At 37.7% G+C, this 18,334-nt stretch overlaps 1 protein-coding gene across 3 annotated transcripts in view; it reads right to left on the bottom strand.

The window, feature by feature from the left end:
* Window positions 1-4,683: 4,683 nt before the first annotated feature.
* The window catches only part of LOC127456240 (protein FAM107B-like), a 48,158-nt gene continuing 34,507 nt past the window's right edge, over window positions 4,684-18,334 (bottom strand). For all 3 annotated transcript variants that reach the window (XM_051724632.1, XM_051724633.1, XM_051724631.1), the window contains 2 exons: window positions 6,045-6,201; window positions 4,684-5,688 (listed from right to left, as the gene is read on the bottom strand). In XM_051724632.1, the coding sequence (XP_051580592.1) occupies window positions 5,569-5,688; window positions 6,045-6,201 (277 nt within the window). In that variant the 3' untranslated portion in view covers window positions 4,684-5,568. The remainder of the gene's footprint in view (window positions 5,689-6,044; window positions 6,202-18,334) is intronic.

The following is an 18,334-nucleotide window of genomic DNA, read 5'->3' as shown; positions in this document are numbered from 1 at the left end:
AAACAGAACTTTCGATTTATTTTGTAAATAAAAAAACAAATATATATATATATATATATATATATATATATATATATATATATATATATATATATATATATATATATTAATTCACACTCATAATTAATGTACGCATTTATTTCTTTTATAAATGTTTTTTTCCAACATTAATTTTGTTGTTGTTTTGGGGTAATCAATAAAAAACGTTATCGTGTAGTAATGAAAAAGTGGGTAAAATGGAAATGATCATTACAACGGGGTCCTGAAATGGGCGGGGCTTTAGGGCATCTATTGTTGATCAGGAACGATGGGACTTGTAATCTATTTTAACTCTTCTTTTTACAATTTTAATTTAAACTCTCTTTGTAATTATTATTCGCAAGTTATTGTCCAGACTGTTGCTGAAGCAAAAAAAAAAAAAAAAAAAAAAAAAAAAAAAAAAAAAAAAAAAAAATAGACTGTGTTGTCACGTGGTACATTTAAAGGAACTCGTTGTTGGTCAGTCCAATGTGGTTACAAGCATATTATAAAAACGTTTTGCAGAAGATATTGGGTCGGGTATATATTTGTGTGTCGGATGTTGTTACTTGCATGTAATTGATTTAAATCATTGTATTTTTAATGGACACATGAGGACAATTTCAATGCGACTATGGAGGATTTGGTTTGCTGGTCCGCCAAGCGCCCCCCGGAGGAAGACAATCAATAATGTCTCAGAGTAAATCAGTTGAAGATAGAAACTTTTCCGCCCAATTGTGATCTCTTTAGAGGTACCCCACATATTGCCTGACAGGCTGCTGCTGAGCCAGAGCCACTAGCCTTATATGCGTCACAGGTTACAGTTTGCCCACACTATACACAAATTAAAGGAATATTCCGGGTTCAATACAAGTTAAGGTCATTCGACAGCATTGGTGGCATAATGTTGATTACCACAAAAATTATTTTGACTCATACCACCTTTTCTTAAAAAAAAAACAAACAAAAAAAACATTGAGTTACATTGAGGCACTTACAATGGAAGTGAATGGGGACACATTTAGGAGGTTTTAAAGGCAGAAATGGGAAGCTTACAATTTTATAGAAGTGCTTAAATTAAGTTTTCTGTTAAAACTATTATTTGAGCGGTAAAGTTTTATTAATCTGCATTTTTATGGTCGTTTAAAGGTGCACTCGGTAATTCTAATCCAATACACTTTTTGTCAAATTCTGCAAATATCTCCACACAGTCTGCTAGCTGTCCGTTCTGTGGGTGGGCTGAAAAAAAATCTAGTATTAGTACACAGCACTGGTTTTGGAAATGGGACAAAAACAAAGTGGATTGGACCAATACACACAACATTACTCCAGCCAATCAGCAGCAGGGGGTGGTTCTTGTGTGTGCACAGGATGGGGGGTGGGGGCAGAGTGAGAGGGAAACTCATTTGAAGAGCGATAGCAAATCTGGTTGATGTGAACTTTCTAAACTCCAAGGAGGACAAATGGGTGAGAAACAGACCAAAAGAAAAAGGTCAGACGCATATAAACTGAAAAAAGAAGGATTATGATAAGTTGAGGGCTAGGAGCTGCATCAACATCGGCAAGGCTTTTCAGTGGTGGAGAGACCTCCAAGAGGTAAAAGGTTTGAAGACGGATGCAGAAGTTGCTCTTTTATTTCTCGATAGGTGGGTAACATAAATGTTGCTATGTTTCACAGAACCCATATATGCTGTTGTTGCGATGTTAGATTTAGTAGCAGGAGAGTTGTGAGTGTCTGGAGTTGGTGTGCTTAAAACCGTCTAGTGTACATGAATTTGGGGGGCGGAGCTTCCATAGGAGCACTGAAGGGAGGGGTGTGTTTGTTTAGGCAGCTGAGTTCGAATATCAGCAGTTTCTCAGGAACCGCTGAGTGCACCTTTAAGGGTTTTAGTGTTTACAGCGGTACGTGGTCAAGGCAACGAAATTCTAAAACTTGATATAACTTTTCACAGAAATGGTTAGTAAGTGATTTTATCACACTAAAATCATGTTAATGTGCATATAGTTTACGTCTTGTGGCTATACTTTATAAATAGAGAGTATTTTATCGTTTATGGATTTGCCCCATTCACTTCCATTGTAAGTACCTCATAGTAACAGAGTTTTTTGCTTAAAAAAAAAAAGAAAAGAGGGATGGGTCAAAACTAATTTTTGTGGTAATCAACATTATGCCACAAATGCTGTCAATTGGGTTTAAAGGGATAGTTCAGCCAAAGATGAAGATTCTCTCATCATTTACTCATGCCATCCCAGATGATTACACTTCCTAGTTCTTGATGTATGCTCAGAGCACTAGATGGCGCTATAGAAAATGTAATCAAGCTTCAAATCATGATTGTGCCTAGACTGCAAAGGCAAGATGTGCAGTGAAAAGGGAGTTATATTTTGGTCTGTTCTCACCCCGGACCAACTGGATTGCTTCAGAAGACATTGATTAAACCACTGGAGTCTGATGGATTAGTTTTAAGCTACCTTTATCTCCTTTTTTGAAGCTTCAAAGGTCTGGTCACCATTCACTTGCATTGTATGGACCAACAGAGCTTAAATATTCTTCTAAAAATCTTTGTGTTCAGCAGAAGAAAGAAAGTCATACACATTTTAGATGACATGAGGGTGAGTAAATGATTAGAGAATTTTCATTTTTGGGTGAACTATCCCTTTAACTTGTATTGAACCTGGAATATTGCTTTAAGGACTATTATTTTCCCTTTTCACAAACCATAACATTTTCAATTGAACTCAAATACAAACTCGCATACTTACCTATACCTAGCTGATACTCCAGCAAGTGGAAATTAGCTCCAAGGTATATGAACTCAAAGTACACAAATGCACCCTTACGGCTAAGTTATGTCATTGCATTATAAATTCTTTATTTACTGAGAGATTAACACAGACCATGGTATTTACATGGATCTCCAAGGTCCTTAAAATAATAATATTGTATTACCATGGCACATGTCCAAAAAGAGTATAATGTTAGCTGACTTTTACAAAAAATTATATTACAATTGATGAGATGAGTTTTGTTTGAACCTTTTTTCTCCTTTTTTGTTCACACTTTTATAAATATGGTACGCAAATATAGATTCCAGTGTGTGGTATTTCGAGATGTTAATTAAACAGCTTTGCAGAAACTTTCAGTGATACATTAACTTTATGTAAAAAACTAGTTTTTCCTGGATCAGATAATTTTTTTAAATATTAGTTTCAAATCAGGTAAGTAATCTCAATTATAAAACTGTCAACCTAGAAGAAAAGTAGGCTCTATAGTTTGACAATTTTTTTTTTCTTAAAGGGGTCATGACATGAGGAGTACAATTTTTCTTGATCTTTTGACATCTAAGAGGTCATTGTACTATAAAAATATACTGTAAGTTTAAAAACTCAAAACTTCCTCCTCACTGCAAAAAGAGCATTTGTTCAAACCAAGCTGCCAAAACAACTCGTTTTCTGCTTCCTCCTCATTGTGATGTCACACTGTGGTAGACATTTCCATCTGACCACCTCTACAACAACACATCAACGCCCACTTTACCTTTACTCCCTTCCGTAGCCCCACTCAGTAGCAGTGAGCAGTGAGCAGGCAAGTAGAGAGAGCAGGTCAGTCAAGAGCAGAGAGCCAATCAGAACAGTGGGCGTTTACTGGCAAGTCTTAAAGGAGAAAAAGCACCAAAACCAAGCGTTTCTGACAGAGGGTCAGAATGAGGGTGGAAAATGATCATGTTTTACAAATACATGACTGTATTTTGTGTAATAAACTGTCCTAACTTTATAAGTGAACCTCAAGGAATAAAAAAAAAAAAAAAAAAAAAGGTATGTTCATGACCCCTTTAAAAAGCAGATTCTACCCATTTAATTTTCCATAAGCCAAAACGTCTAAAGACCGTACATAGATCATAAGATAAAAGTCCCCTTTGAGACACAATGTGCTAAATATATCCCAAATAGTGTGAAACAATTACATTTACATTTGTACATTTCTGAGTTATTGCAGCTGTGAAAGTCCACTCAATTTTTCACAACCATGTCTGTCTCTTTGACATAGTTTACTCCCTCCAATCTCTGTTGCCAGCTGTTCCACAGAGCAGTAACATAAGAAACCCTGGAATTGAGATTTGCTCTATTTTCATATCTACTGTATTTATTATTTTGATGGCTGTTTATGTGTAGTGACCAAAAAGAGGTCATTCTCACGACATTGTAGCAACATATTCCCTATGCATTTGACTATAAAGTTTGCTGCATTGTCAGACACTAAATAATAAAAAAAAAGTGTCACTATACTTACTATAAGAAATGTAAAGACTGGTGTAGAGTTTGAGGGGTTCAGATATAAAAATAACAGCTTTGAGTGGTGTTTTAGACTCATGTTGATCCCTTCACAGGGACAGTTTCATTTTATTTCATGGGAGGTGCAGATCTTGCTGTGCAGATGCCATATGACTCACCAGCTCCTACCTTTTTATATTCTGTGAATGCTTGAATTTGCTGGACTTCATGTTTTTTTTATCCATTCTCTCATCTATTCTATCTGACATTCATCTGAATAAAATACTTAATTGTGGTATTTTTAATTTCCATTGTGGTAGTGGAAAATCTCTTTATGAGATTACTTTTGTTCATGCAGAGATTCAAACAGAGATGGAATTAACATACAATTCAACATGATAAAATAATATTTATTAAAAGAAGGTTTAAGGGAACACAAGGAATGGTTATTTACTGGCTCAAATCTACACAAAACCAAGTGTCTCTTTTAATAAACTTCTTATGTTCTCTTTCGACTTTTCTGATTGCAAACAGCTACCACTCAAGTGAAGAAAACTGATGCCCTTGCATTGAATATCACATTGAACTAAAGCGTATTAAGTTATTAGTAACATATTTGTAAAAAAGTATAACAAAAACATTTGTAAAAGAAAATTCACAAACCTAGAACTAGTATTACTTATGAAATTTAGCAGAGGGAGAGCACAAATATTACAATTTATAAAAAGCAAGCATGGCGCATCACACAAGCAAAACTTCGTTGGAATTTTATATTTAGGTCACTTTTTCTTTTTTTTTTTTTAATTCTCAACCAAGAGGAAAATGTGAGTCTTGAACTTGAGGAGCCACTTCTAACAAAAAGCTTACACTGAGCATAAATAAAAGAGCGTTGTTTTTGGCTTAAAAGAGTCCATCCAGTGTCCCATTTCAGCTTTCAAAAATAGAAATAGTAAAAAATGTGTCCCCCTCCAAAAAAAGAAAAGAAAAGAAAAAGCCCTCACCCACAACGAAATCGTGTTGACTCTGTTCCACCATGCATGTTCTTTGAAGCCAGTCAACCAGTGGCAAAGAGGCTGTGCCCATGTGCAAGAGTTTGTTTGCGTACATTATGTGTGTAAATTTGATTGTTGTTCAGGACAAAAGTGAATACTGGTTGAGTCTGCAAGCAGGCAATTGGAACCAATCATTTATAGTCACATGTTTCACAGGGACACATGGGGGAGGAACACCAGGAAATCCCCACAAACCACAGTCTAGTTGTCATGTCAACAAATGTTTCTAGGTGGCACGCTCCTGCCCATCCACTTCCTGTTTGGTTCTTCTCAGATTGCTTTTCATTTTGACGAACTCTGGGGTGTTTTCTTGCTCCTCTTCAATTTTATGATTCTCTAGTTCCAACTAAATAGAGAAAGAAAATAGTTAAAGCGACAATTGACCCAAAAATGAACATTCTGCCAACATTGACATACCCTCATGTTGTTCCAAAGCTGTATGACTTTCTTTGGTGGAATATAAAAACACATGTTAGGAAGAATGTTAGGGACTGACAGTCTCAGTCACCATTCACTTTCATTGTATGGAAAAAAGATTAAATGAAAGCAAATGGTGACTGAGGCTAACACTCTAACATCTCTTTTTGTGTTTCACAGAAAAAAGAAAGTCACATGAATTTGGAACAACATTCGGATGAGTAAATAATGACAAAATAAATGTTTGCATATATGTCAATTTTATTTTGATAGGATGGGACCAACCTGTTCAAGTGTCTCCCGTCTCTTCATGAGTTCGATTTCAAGGTCTGATCTTTTCTTGTGGGCCTCTAGCTCCTCTTTCTGAGCCTTCAGCACCTGGTCTCTCTTCCTCTTCTCCATCACCTTCTGGAGTTCTGGCTTATTTTGAGGAGCGAGGCCTCTATATATATAAAAAAAGGAGACAATAAGAACACTTGAAAATAAGTAAAAAGTATTTTCATGGTTATATGATATTCCAGTATCTAGATATGCTCAAGTCCCTTCTTCAAAGAAAGTCAGTGGGATTTGTTTTATCATCCATCAGGCAAAAAATATCTGACTGCATATCAAAGTATAAGCACAACTCTCCCCAATAAGCTGCATGATTTGAGGTATCATTAATGTTCGTATCACAAGCTGGACCAGTTACTGTATTTGCCGAAGTTTGTTCTAACCCTATTTCTAACCCTAAATATGAGCAATAATAACAATGATGCTTGTCTTAGCAAACACCACTAACTGCCAATCAGTATCTGTACACCATTTATCGTGGCTTTATGCCAGGAATAACCAGTAACTATTCTTCCAGACAACCCAATATAAAATAATACAATAAAAGTGCTACAATCTGGAACACCATGAGAACAGCATTCAGTTTCATAACACATTAATTTCACTCAATGATATAGATCAGGGGTCCGCCTCAATGAGAGAGCAAAATATGTCATGAATCTAACACAATTTGTGGATGATAATAATCCATGCAGTTACATAATGCGAGAGTGTGGACTGTGAACATGTCCTTGTGAAAATCCTGATTGCCCCACATAGTGTAATCCAGTATGGCTGGATGGCCAGAGGCTGCTGTACATTTAGAGCATAGAGATTAACCATTTTAAATTACTATTTTGCATTGACATTGTTGTTGTGCAATTCTCCATTTCATGTTTCTCCAATTGAACTAGCACTGGCCTAGTTATTTATGAAAAACTTAAAGTATATAGTAGGGATGCACCGATATGAAAGTTTTTGGCCGATACCAATACTTTGCCACTTACCTTATTTTGTCATCAGATCACTGTTTTGCTTAGGAATTATATTTTAAAAATGTGCAAAGAGGTACAAAAGCTTTTTCTCTGTTCTAACAATAAATAATTTCCATTGAACATTGATTAGATCTGAACACATGACAGGCCAAAATTTTAAATAGAAGATAAAAAAATAAAAATAATAACAGAATGATGATTTTTTTTTTAAAATCTTATAATAACAAGACACACACACACACACACACACATGTATATACACATATACACACACACACACACACACACACACACACACACATATATATATATATATATATTTATATATACACACAATATATAAACAAGCCTATACAGTCTAGAGGGGGTCCAATAAAATCTATGCAAAATTCTGAATTGTATAAAGACGCACACTTGCAGACATACCGTTTTTAAGAAACTTAGCCCACACTCCTTCCTCCAATGCCAAGTTGAAATCTTTCTCCCATACTCTCTTGTGAGAAGTTAAGGCTCCATCTCCCAGACTCTGAATTAACAGGGAGTAATACACTGATGCCTCATGACCTTTTCCAAAAGCCAAAATCACCTCTCCCAAAGCATCTGCCTCCTTAGGGGGGTGTGTGCTACTCCCAAAGATAGTACAAAGCAGGTGGAGCAGTTGTAAATACCTATAAAACTGAGGTCTGGGGATCCCAAAATGTTGGACCAAGTTTTCAAACGATCTCAACACTCCACTTTCATATAGGTCACCGAGTGTAGCAACACCCCTCACAATCCACTCTGGCCAGCAGAAAGGAGACTTGCCATTACACAATCTTGGGTTCTGCCATATGCTCGAGGCAACATTTAAATAAGTGTCCAATTTAAACAATCTGGACACTTTAGTCCATACCGAGTGTAAATGCGAAATAACGGGGTGTAGCTTAACTTTTCCGATTAGTTTGATAGAGATGCTTTGTAATGGCGAAATAGGGGCAAGAACAAACCAGCTAGGGGCTCTCTCAGATGGAAGTGACCAATGAGCCAAATGTCTGAGACTGAACGCATAGTAATAAAACAAAATCTTGGGTAGGCCTAGCCCACCTTTGTCTATGCCTATGTAACTTATTAAAATGCAATCTGGGATGTTTACCATTCCAAATGAAGGACTTCGCTATGCTATCAAACTGCTTGAAATAAGAGAGGGGGACATCTACAGGGAGAGATTGTAGCAGGTAGTTAAATTTTGAATAACATTAACCTTCACAGTCACCGATAAATGTAATGAAGCCCACCTGCCCACATCACTCGAAAACCTTTTTATTAAAGGGTCAAAATTAACTCTAACTAAATCAGACAAATGTGCTGGGAATAAAATCCCCAAATACTTAATGCCCTGTTTGGGCCGCTGGAAGGCGCCCGGCTGGAAAGCCGTTACTGGACAGTACGCTGTCAGAGCCAAAGATTCGGATTTAGACCAATTGACTTTGTAACCTGAGAACTTGGAAAATTCTGTGGAGACAAGGCATAGATCTAGTAGGTTCAGAGACAAATAATAAAATATCATCTGCGTAAAGCAGAAGCTTATGTGCCACACCTCCCGCAACCACCCCTGGAAAATCATCCTCCTTTCTTATCGTGGCTGCTAATGGTTCCAGGGCAAGACAGAACAATAATGGGGAAAGAGGGCAGCCCTCGAGTGCCCCTATCCAGAGTAAAATGAAATTAATCCATTTGTTTGTACCGCTGCTGCAGGGTGTCTATAAAGTAACTTAATCCAACCAATAAATGTACTCCCGAACCCATACATTTCCAAAATCTTAAAAAGATAATCCCATTCTACCATATCAAACGCCTTTTCGGCGTCAAGTAAGATGGCAGCGACAGGAGACTGATCATTCGCTACTGACCACATGATATTGATGAGACGCCTGATGTTATCAGAAGAGCTACGGCCCCGAATAAACCCCACCTGATCTATATGTATAAGAGATGTCATAACCTTACTTAATCGGTTAGCCAAAACTTTTGACAACAATTTTACATCTCGTTGGATCAGGGAGATTGGACGGTAACTTTTACACTCGCTTGGATCTTTGTCCTTTTTAAGAATCAGACTGATCTGGGCTTGTGTCATGGTTGGCGGAAGCTTTCCATTCTTTAATGATTCAGTATAAACTTCTAACAAATGTGGAGCCAGTTCTGTAGCATAAGATCTAAAAAATTCTGCAGCAAAACCATCTGGCCCCGGAGCCTTGCCAGTAGGTAGGGACTTTCCTGACATTTAATCATAGAAAACATTCTGTAGAACAGCTTCACAACAGGTGGGAAGGAGAACACAGGGAAGCAGGTTTTTCCTGGCTCAGGTAGGACATTTAATAGTCCACTTCAGTGCTTTACAACTTCACAAACTCATCAGCTTCACAGGCATGTAGGCGTTTAACACATCAGCTTCATAAACACGTAGTCACTTAAACACATCAGCTTCATAAACATAACAGGTTAAACGTAACAGCTTCAGGAGCACTGTGGCCTTCTTTGTGCCAGACTCTCTCACCCTCTCTGCTGGTGGTGTGGCTGCTTATATGCCACTCTCCCCATGCTCAATGGAATAAGGCAACTGTATGATTTGCCCAATTGGTGTTAAAGCACACTCAACTAGAGGCATGGCCTCCTCATGGGCATGGATGAACGGTGTGTCTTTACAAGACATATGTTTTGCAGCAGAATGGTCTTCTCAAAACACATTCGCAAGGTTTTACAACCTAGACATAACGTCTCTCTCGTCACAAGTCCTCTCTGTTTAGAGAGCTTGCTATTTAGTTTGCCAAACATATACTTACGCCCCTTCCTTTAAGTACAGGCAACCTTTTTTCATTTTACATAACCGCCTGCATTCAGGCCGTTGTAATTTACCATAAAGTCACAAGCACTTTCATTATAAATAAACTCCCTTCCCGACTGGGTTCATGAAGGGGTTAATTCATACTATATGACTATAGTTCATGAGACATTGAGAACACTGGCCGTACTACAAGACTCAGAGTTCTTTTGAGGTGCACGTGATGTGCTCCTTGTTCATCAGTCAGAAAATTCTGAGGAATGCTGTTTGTGCACCTGCTTTTATAGTGGACAGCTTCGCGCTTAAAAAGGCGGAGCTCAAACACCATAGCCAATATTAGAATATTGGCGTTATTGTAGAGAGGTTTCAACTAGGTCATGTGGAAGGACACTCCCCATATGCGTTAGCAAAACACAATGTCTCTTTCTCTTCATCTCAGGGAACCGAGGTTACGTACGTAACTGAGACCTTTTCAAATCTGTGGGTGTTTTCAAACCGGGATGGCCGTTTCTAAACTATCCAATGAAAGTAGGGAATCTCACTGTAGAAATCTGTGGGCTTTCTGAAACCGGGATGGGCATTTCTAAACTAACCAATGAAAGTAGGGAATCTCAATGGATTGAAAATGCCCACTGATTGGGAAAAGCCCATATCCACGCAACCCCGCCCCCACTCTCCCTCTGCGTCTGCTCGCAAACCCCGCCCCACTCACTCACAAGTTCTCCTGCAACATGGGAGACACAGCTCCAATTCACACTGCCGAAGATGACCTGGTTAGTAAAAAGAAAAACAATGGTTCAATTATTTGGAGATGGGCGCTGTTTGACTGACAGGCGGCTTGTGTGTGTGCGGCGCGCTTTCGCTCCGAGAACGCAAAATTCCGCCAAAATGCCCGTCTTGATAAGGTGTTCATGTAAACACAAAGAGTTATGTATAAAGTGAATGTAAACACTGGGGGAAAAGCTGATTTGTATCTAAATGTACGACTTGTATGTTAGATCTGCCGCTAACTGCTCTTGGCTGGATAACTATACTTGTATAACTCTAGTATAAAAGTATTAAAGTATTTTTCATACAGGGAAGACCAGTAGTAGTTTTATGTCAAATTCATTCTGAATGTTTAATTGAATACTTGATACTATTAATTTTTTTAAAAAGCTGTTAAAAAGCACTGTTTTCATAATTTGTATTTTTTTTCTATAGTGTTTTTTTAATTTTTTTTATTTCTATTCATTGCTTTTCTTTTGTTATTTTTTACTGACTGTTTGCTATCACAACATCACAATGCTTTAATGTCGAGCCCTGCATGTCATCTGTAGAGAATGCCATAAACAGGTTGCATCCAAAAGTGGAAGCACTTCAAATCTCTTCCACAATTTACAACAGCATCATAAACTGCAGTATTTGTTAAACTTTGTGCTGCTACTACAACCCCAGCCACGAAGCCGTCACAGCCCGAAAAGTCTTCTGCCCCGAACAAAGCACGTTGCAAGCTTCATTTACCATCTCACTTGTGGCTTTGACTTACAACTGAACATTTAGTCCACCTCATAGAAAATACAGAGATATTTATTGTGTATCACCATTCAGCCTATTTTGGTCCATATTGCCCAGCCGTAATAGGTAAGTGCCGCTTTCTCAACTGTCACGTCTGTAATTACTTTTTTCCTCAATGTGAGAATGAAAATTATAAATTAAATATTAGATGTTCTTAGGAGTGCCAATCCTTCTTCATTCTGTGGCTATCATTATTTCTGGATTGTGCATTTGAATTCAAAGTGTGTTGATAATTAATTATAAATGAACCATCGATTTTTCATATATGCGTTTTCATGCTTAAAACGAATTTGCCGATGGTTTTAATTTGGCCAATTGTTTCGATACATCAGTGCATCCCTAGTATATAGAATATTGTCCACATGTAATGAATTTCCCAGAAACCTGTCTGGTATATTTGGTGTAGCAGTCAAAGTATAGGGATTTTCAAAGGCCGATGCTGACACTGAGAGAGCATCAGAGTAATTAGAAAAGAGTGAGCAGAGTCTATATACACTATACATCTATATGTCCACTATCCATTGACAAGGCTGACAGTAGATTTTGGATTTTAGACAAGGGAGGGGTTGTTAATTGCCTAAGCTGGCACAATTTTCGGTCAGTACAATGCCTATAAAAAAGTTGCTAAATATTGACCAAATAATCACCCTGGCTCATAAATCAGACTATTACTATACCACAATTCTGATTTATCATGCATCAAGTCATTTAAGTGTTATAAACAACAACACACCAGATTACTGTTAGACTGCTTTGTCGTTCTGTCCATCCTTCCAAAACTTGACTAGTATGAAGAAAAAAACGAGAGGATCAGACGAGAATATCAGAGCTTTGAAATGTTTTGGCTGTTTGGGTAGCAGTTATATGACTTGAGGATGAGAGAACAAAAAACTGGAATTATGAGAACCTCTGCCATTTGAGTCCAGAAAACACATCTGCCTTTCCTCTATTTTTTTGTCATGACACTTATTTAGTTTCAGAACACTGTCACTTTCTTCCTCCAACTATTCATTCCATTACAATAAGTAAAACAGCTGTATGCACTGTGTTTAATGTTTCTTCTCTGTTACAGAAGAACAACAGCACATCAGACATTAATTACACAGATGTATGGGTTGAATATATCAGCCGGACAGATAACACCTTCTTTGATCCATGGAATTTATGAATGTGCTTTCAATACAGCTACATACCACAAGCTTGATAAGAAGAATCAGTCAGAACTAGGAAACTATTCATTGGTTTACGGTTCAGGGCACATTTCCTATGAATGATTAAATCAGCATGTAATCTGTGTTGCTAAGTGGCGACTTTTGCTCCATCTGATAAGATGATGAGGCTTTTCTTTCACAAGAGGAAAACAAATCAGAAAGGGGAAAAATAAAGGCTTTTAAGAACTGATTTAACTTCTTTTAACTCTGTGATGCTATTGATATTCAGTATGGCTTAGTCAAGTGTTTTATTAGTTGGTTTATTCCTATTTTTTGCTAAAGATTATTGCTCACTTGTAGGTCAGATATACTTCACTATTTCCTGCTCGGACTATACAAATATTTGTGATATCGCAGTCTAAATTATAATTAAGTAATCGGTCAATGTGATAAACGATATCTAGAGAGCAGAGTGGCAAGGGGCTGATTTATTGGGAGTTAATTTAATGCAATTTAATGTTAGTAAATAAGATGTACTTATCTTATATCGGTCTTAGATATACAGTTGTGCTCAAAAGTTTGCATACCCTTGGAGAATTGGTAATATATGTACCATTTTTAAAGAAAACATGAGTGAGCAGGCAAAACACATTTCTTTTATTTCTTATGGGATTCATATTCAACTGTAGGTTATAACAGAATGGCACAATCATAAAACAAAACATGGCAACAAAGAAAAAAATGAAATGACCCCTGTTCAAAAGTCTGCATACCCTTAGTTCTTAATACTGTGTATTGCCCCCTTTAGCATCAATGACAGCGTGCAGTCTTTTGTAATAGTTGTCTATGAGGCCCCAAATTCTTGCAGGTGGTATAGCTGCCCATTCGTCTTGGCAAAATGCCTCCAGGTCATGCAAAGTCTTTGGTTGTCTTGCATGAACCGCACATTTGAGATCTCCCCAGAGTGGCTTGATGATATTAAGGTCAGGAGACTGTGATGGCCACTCCAGAACCTTCACCTTTTTCTGCTGTAACCACTGGAAGGTCAACTTGGCCTTGTGCTTAGGGTCATTGTCGTGCTGGAAAGTCCAAGAGCGTCCCATGTGCAGCTTTCCTGCAGAAGAATGCAAATTGTCTGCCAGTATTTTCTGATAACATGCTGCATTCATCTTGCCATCAATTTTCACAAGATTCCCCGTGCCTTTAGAGCTCACACATCCCCAAAACATCAGTGAGCCACCACCATGCTTCACAGTGGGGATGGTATTCTTTTCACTATAGGCCTTGTTGACCCCTCTCCAAACATAGTGCTTATGGTTGTGACCATAAAGCTCTATTTTGGTCTCGTCACTCCAAATTACAGTGTGCCAGAAGCTGTGAGGCGTGTCAAGGTGTTGTCGGGCATATTGTAACCGGGCTTTTTTGTGGCATTGGCGCAGTAAAGGCTTCTTTCTGGCAACTCGACCATGCAGCTCATTTTTGTTTAAGTATCGTCGTATTGTGTTCCTTGAAACAACCACACCGTCTTTTTCCAGAGCAGCCTGTATTTCTCCTGAGGTTACCTGTGGGTTTGTCTTTGTATCCCAAACAATTCTTCTGGCAGTTGTGGCTGAAATCTTTCTTGGTCTACCTGAGCATGGCTTGGTATCAAGAGATCCCCGAATTTTCCACTTCTTAATAAGTGATTGAACAGTACTGACTGGCATTTTCAAGGCTTTGGATATCTTTTTATATCCTTTTCCATCTTTATAAAGTTCCATTACCTCGTTACACAGGTCTTTTGTTAGTTCTTTTCTGCTCCCCGTGGCTCAGTATCTAGCCTGCTCAGTGCATCCACGTGAGAGCTAACAAACTCATTGACTATTTATACACAGACACTAATTGCAATTTTAAAAGCCACAGGTGTGGGAAATTAACCTATAATTGCCATTTAAACCTGTGTGTGTCACCTTGTGTGTCTGTAACAAGGCCAAACATTCAAGGGTATGTAAACTTTTGATCAGGGCTATTTGGGTGATTTCTGTTATCATTATGATTTAAAAAGGAGCCAAACAACTATGTGATAATAAATGGCTTCATATCATCACTATCCCTAAATAAAAGACATTTTGCATGATCAGTCATATTTTCAAAATCAATGCCAAAATTTCACAATTTCTGCCAGGGTATGCAAACTTTTGAGCACAACTGTACATCAATCTATTGCTACAATTAACAACAAGACTCTAAAGGACAAAGTATACTTTGGTTTTCCGCGCAACACTATGTCTCGCGCACAGTGCACGTGATTTAAATTGTCATCAGCACAGTCCGCGTGCAGCCTAGTTCTTCTAAACATGCAGACAGTCCATATCTGTGCATATCATCTGGACAGCCTGTTGTTGACTGTACTAAAGAGCATCACAAAGCAGTAGTAGTGCGCATGCTTCGAACACGTCCGCATAGGCTCATGCTCGAAAGAGTATTCTTTGAAATGTTAAGTGCTCGACTGTGTACAAGACGTAGCAACACACCAAAAAACAAGTTTTTTTCACCTTGTGAGCCCTCATAAAAGACACTGTTCTAATTCGAGCCACCTGTCCACAGGTGTCGTTTTATGGTTGTGCTGTCTTTGTCATTTAGTAATAAGTGGAACAATGGTTGGGTTTGATTACTTTATTGAACTTAACCCTATAAGTAAGGTGTTTTTAAAGATTTCTGGTTTCAGTGGCACGCCCACAATTAAAGGCATATAACTCTATAAAAAAACAAAGAGGGTGAATTGTTTGGTATCATTTTAAAGAAAACTTTCCAATTTTTTAAGGATACAGATTATGATCAATTATGAGGCTATTAGCCTAAGAAACTGCTGAAAAATCACAGAAAAACTTGAGCCAAAAACTTTTTTCCTTATTTTTCTGATTTGACATTATATATCTCAGGGTGTAAATAAGGAAGCTCCAAGAAACTGCTTTTGTTTTGTTCCCAATCATGTCACCTGAAACGGAGTACAATTTTGTGTTGATATAACAAAGCAATCAAAAGTGATAGCATTACAAAACTAATTTTTCCTAGTGTCCAAAAGCCTCTCCAAACGAATAAAACATAATAATTGTACATAAGAACTGATTCCACATGCAAATACAACAATGACTAAAGATATGCTCTCTCTCCAAAGCATGTAGGCATGAGTAACGAGATCTCATTCAGTTCCAATCAAAAACATCATTTTTGATTAAGTCATCTGATCCAGGAAAGCTAACGTGTTTTTAACCAGAAAGCACATTATGTGTTGTGTGCACATTGTGCTTCGTGTGGATTATCTAATGATCTATGAATCCGATTACGTTGTGCGTGGGCTCGTTTTAACAGAAATCCCCTCCTCTAAGTAATGCTATGATATTTTATGTTCTGTTTATATTTTGTGAAGTTATAAGCGAAAACACTTAAAAGCAACACCGGTTTACATGTAACATGTACAGTATTTCAAAGACATGTACTTAGCTATCACCCGCTATATGTATGTCTGTAAGTAAAACAAATAGGCTGGATGTATTTTACTCTTTGAGAGATTTCCAATGACATATGACACATGGCTATTTGACCAGTTTTAAAAACATAGTTCCATTTACAACGAATACCACAGTCTAACCACTGTAATAAAGTCATGGTTAATTTTCGTAAGTGATGGATAAAGCTATTGCGAGGGAACACAAAACATATTGTGAGAGGATGCGAACAATTTTGGGAGAATGCAAAACTATTTCAGAAATGTTATTCCCTCCCTCTCCTATAAGGGTCTGTGCATATAAGACGTGGTTCTGATGCAGATTTGGTTCTACGTAAATGACATGACACATCATAGCCGCCTTGACCCCGTTTACACCTGCTATAAGGATGTGTTTTGGGTCTTGTTTCCCACGATTGGGATTCCTGTGCAAATGCATTTATGCTTCCTCTGTGTTGCACTAAACAGTCTGAATGACAAATTTCAACAAATTTGCATCAGACACTGGACTGAAAACATGAGCTGTGACATGCTTGTTTCATTGGTGAAAATGTCAAGAGAAGAAATTAAAAAAACAAAAACATGTGGCACTGACAATTTCAAGGTTTGTACAAGACCTTCACAAAGTATTACAGGGTTCCCACTCTTTTCAAGGCACAATTTTCCAGGACATTTCCAGGACATTTTATGTGCCCAAGAAGTGTAATACTTAAGCAAAAATACATGCGTCCATTTAAATCAAGCTTTTATTTTGGCTTTTCTGTGTGTTTTTGGCAGTCATTTTTCTCCTCCAGATTAGCAGTTCACTACATGTCCCGGTGTGATTATTTATCCCTGTAAAGCTGTGATTTAATTAAATAAATACATAGTTTGTATGTGCTGCGCACTTCAGTGTGCTCTGCTCTCTGTTATCTCACACACAAGAGTGCGTGTGATGATCATGATGAGGTGTTTTCAGTGTATGAGCAGCCGGCTTCACACATTCATCACTTGCAGATTATATATTTATTCAATTAAACTTTGATTTGTTTAATTGTGCATTCAAACAATGAATTTCAGACATTCCGCGTTTTATAGCTAATGTCATTTTTATGACTAGATTCTGTGACTCTGTCCACGTTTTCCGCATAATACATGTGGTAACCGAGGTATAAGCAGACTCTGATCGTTGAATTATTGAAAATTAATTCACATACCGAGGTGTGAAGGCCGAATCACCACACTACCAACTCAGAGTATGAATTGGTTTAAAAAAGATCAGTGGTCCAACCGTCATCGCTGTGTAAATTTTATAACTCTTATAACTCACTTATAATGTTTTTGTGGTTATTTTGTACTAAATCAATACTTAAACTATTTCATCTGAGCAAAGCAGAGATGATGGCAGATGAAAATGTATGTGACAAGGTTATGTTCATGACAGTTAAACATTAACAATTGACGTGTGACAACATGATACGAATACGATTGTTACGATCGTTACCATGTTTTTGTAAATTTAACAACATCTTGTTAACAACACAGTCACATAGTTCTATTAAATTAAAATTATTTCCAGGACAAATGATTATTTTCCAGGATATTTAGGTAATTTTTTCATTTTCCATGACTTTTCCATGACTGGAAAACTGCATTGCAAAATTTCAGGTTTTCCAGGACACGTGGGAACCCTGAAATAAGACTGATGGTTTGATGTTATCATTTCAATAGCTGGAATGAAAAGATATCTGTGTACAGAGAGGGGCTTTGGCATTCCTGAAGATTTTTCTACCTTGGTAATTCAATGTATGCCGTCACTGATTATATAACAGTACTGTCTGCAGGAACACATTGGTCCCTGAGAAACTGTTAGTTTGTCCCTACTTCTCTCTGGTTACTCATCACAGTCAGCTGGACAAAATAACTAAGAAGTGAGAAACAGACTGAGACAGATAAAGAAAGAAAAGGCAAGAAAGATTCAGGCCTTGATTATATACTTTAAAAGCCTCCGAGTCCACCCCTGCCCTCCTGACTCAATGCATTATCTAATATATGACGAAATGGACTATATATAGTCTGAACTCCATCACTCAATGTTCTTCACCTTCTGCCCTGGCCATAGAAGCAATTTTGTAACATTTTCAGTGTACAGAAACACTTTGTGTGCTAGTACACAGCAGGGTGGGCAGACAGAAGGTGGGCGAGAGAGGGAGAAAGAAAGAGAAAGGGAGGGTGGGAAGTCTTTGGGATGCTGTAATCCTTCTTATGTAACT

The sequence above is a fragment of the Myxocyprinus asiaticus genome, chromosome 18, assembly GCF_019703515.2.
Source record: "Myxocyprinus asiaticus isolate MX2 ecotype Aquarium Trade chromosome 18, UBuf_Myxa_2, whole genome shotgun sequence".
Lineage (NCBI taxonomy): Eukaryota > Metazoa > Chordata > Actinopteri > Cypriniformes > Catostomidae > Myxocyprinus > Myxocyprinus asiaticus.
Note: the sequence above shows the minus strand (reverse complement) of the source record. Positions and strands in the feature narration are given on the sequence as shown.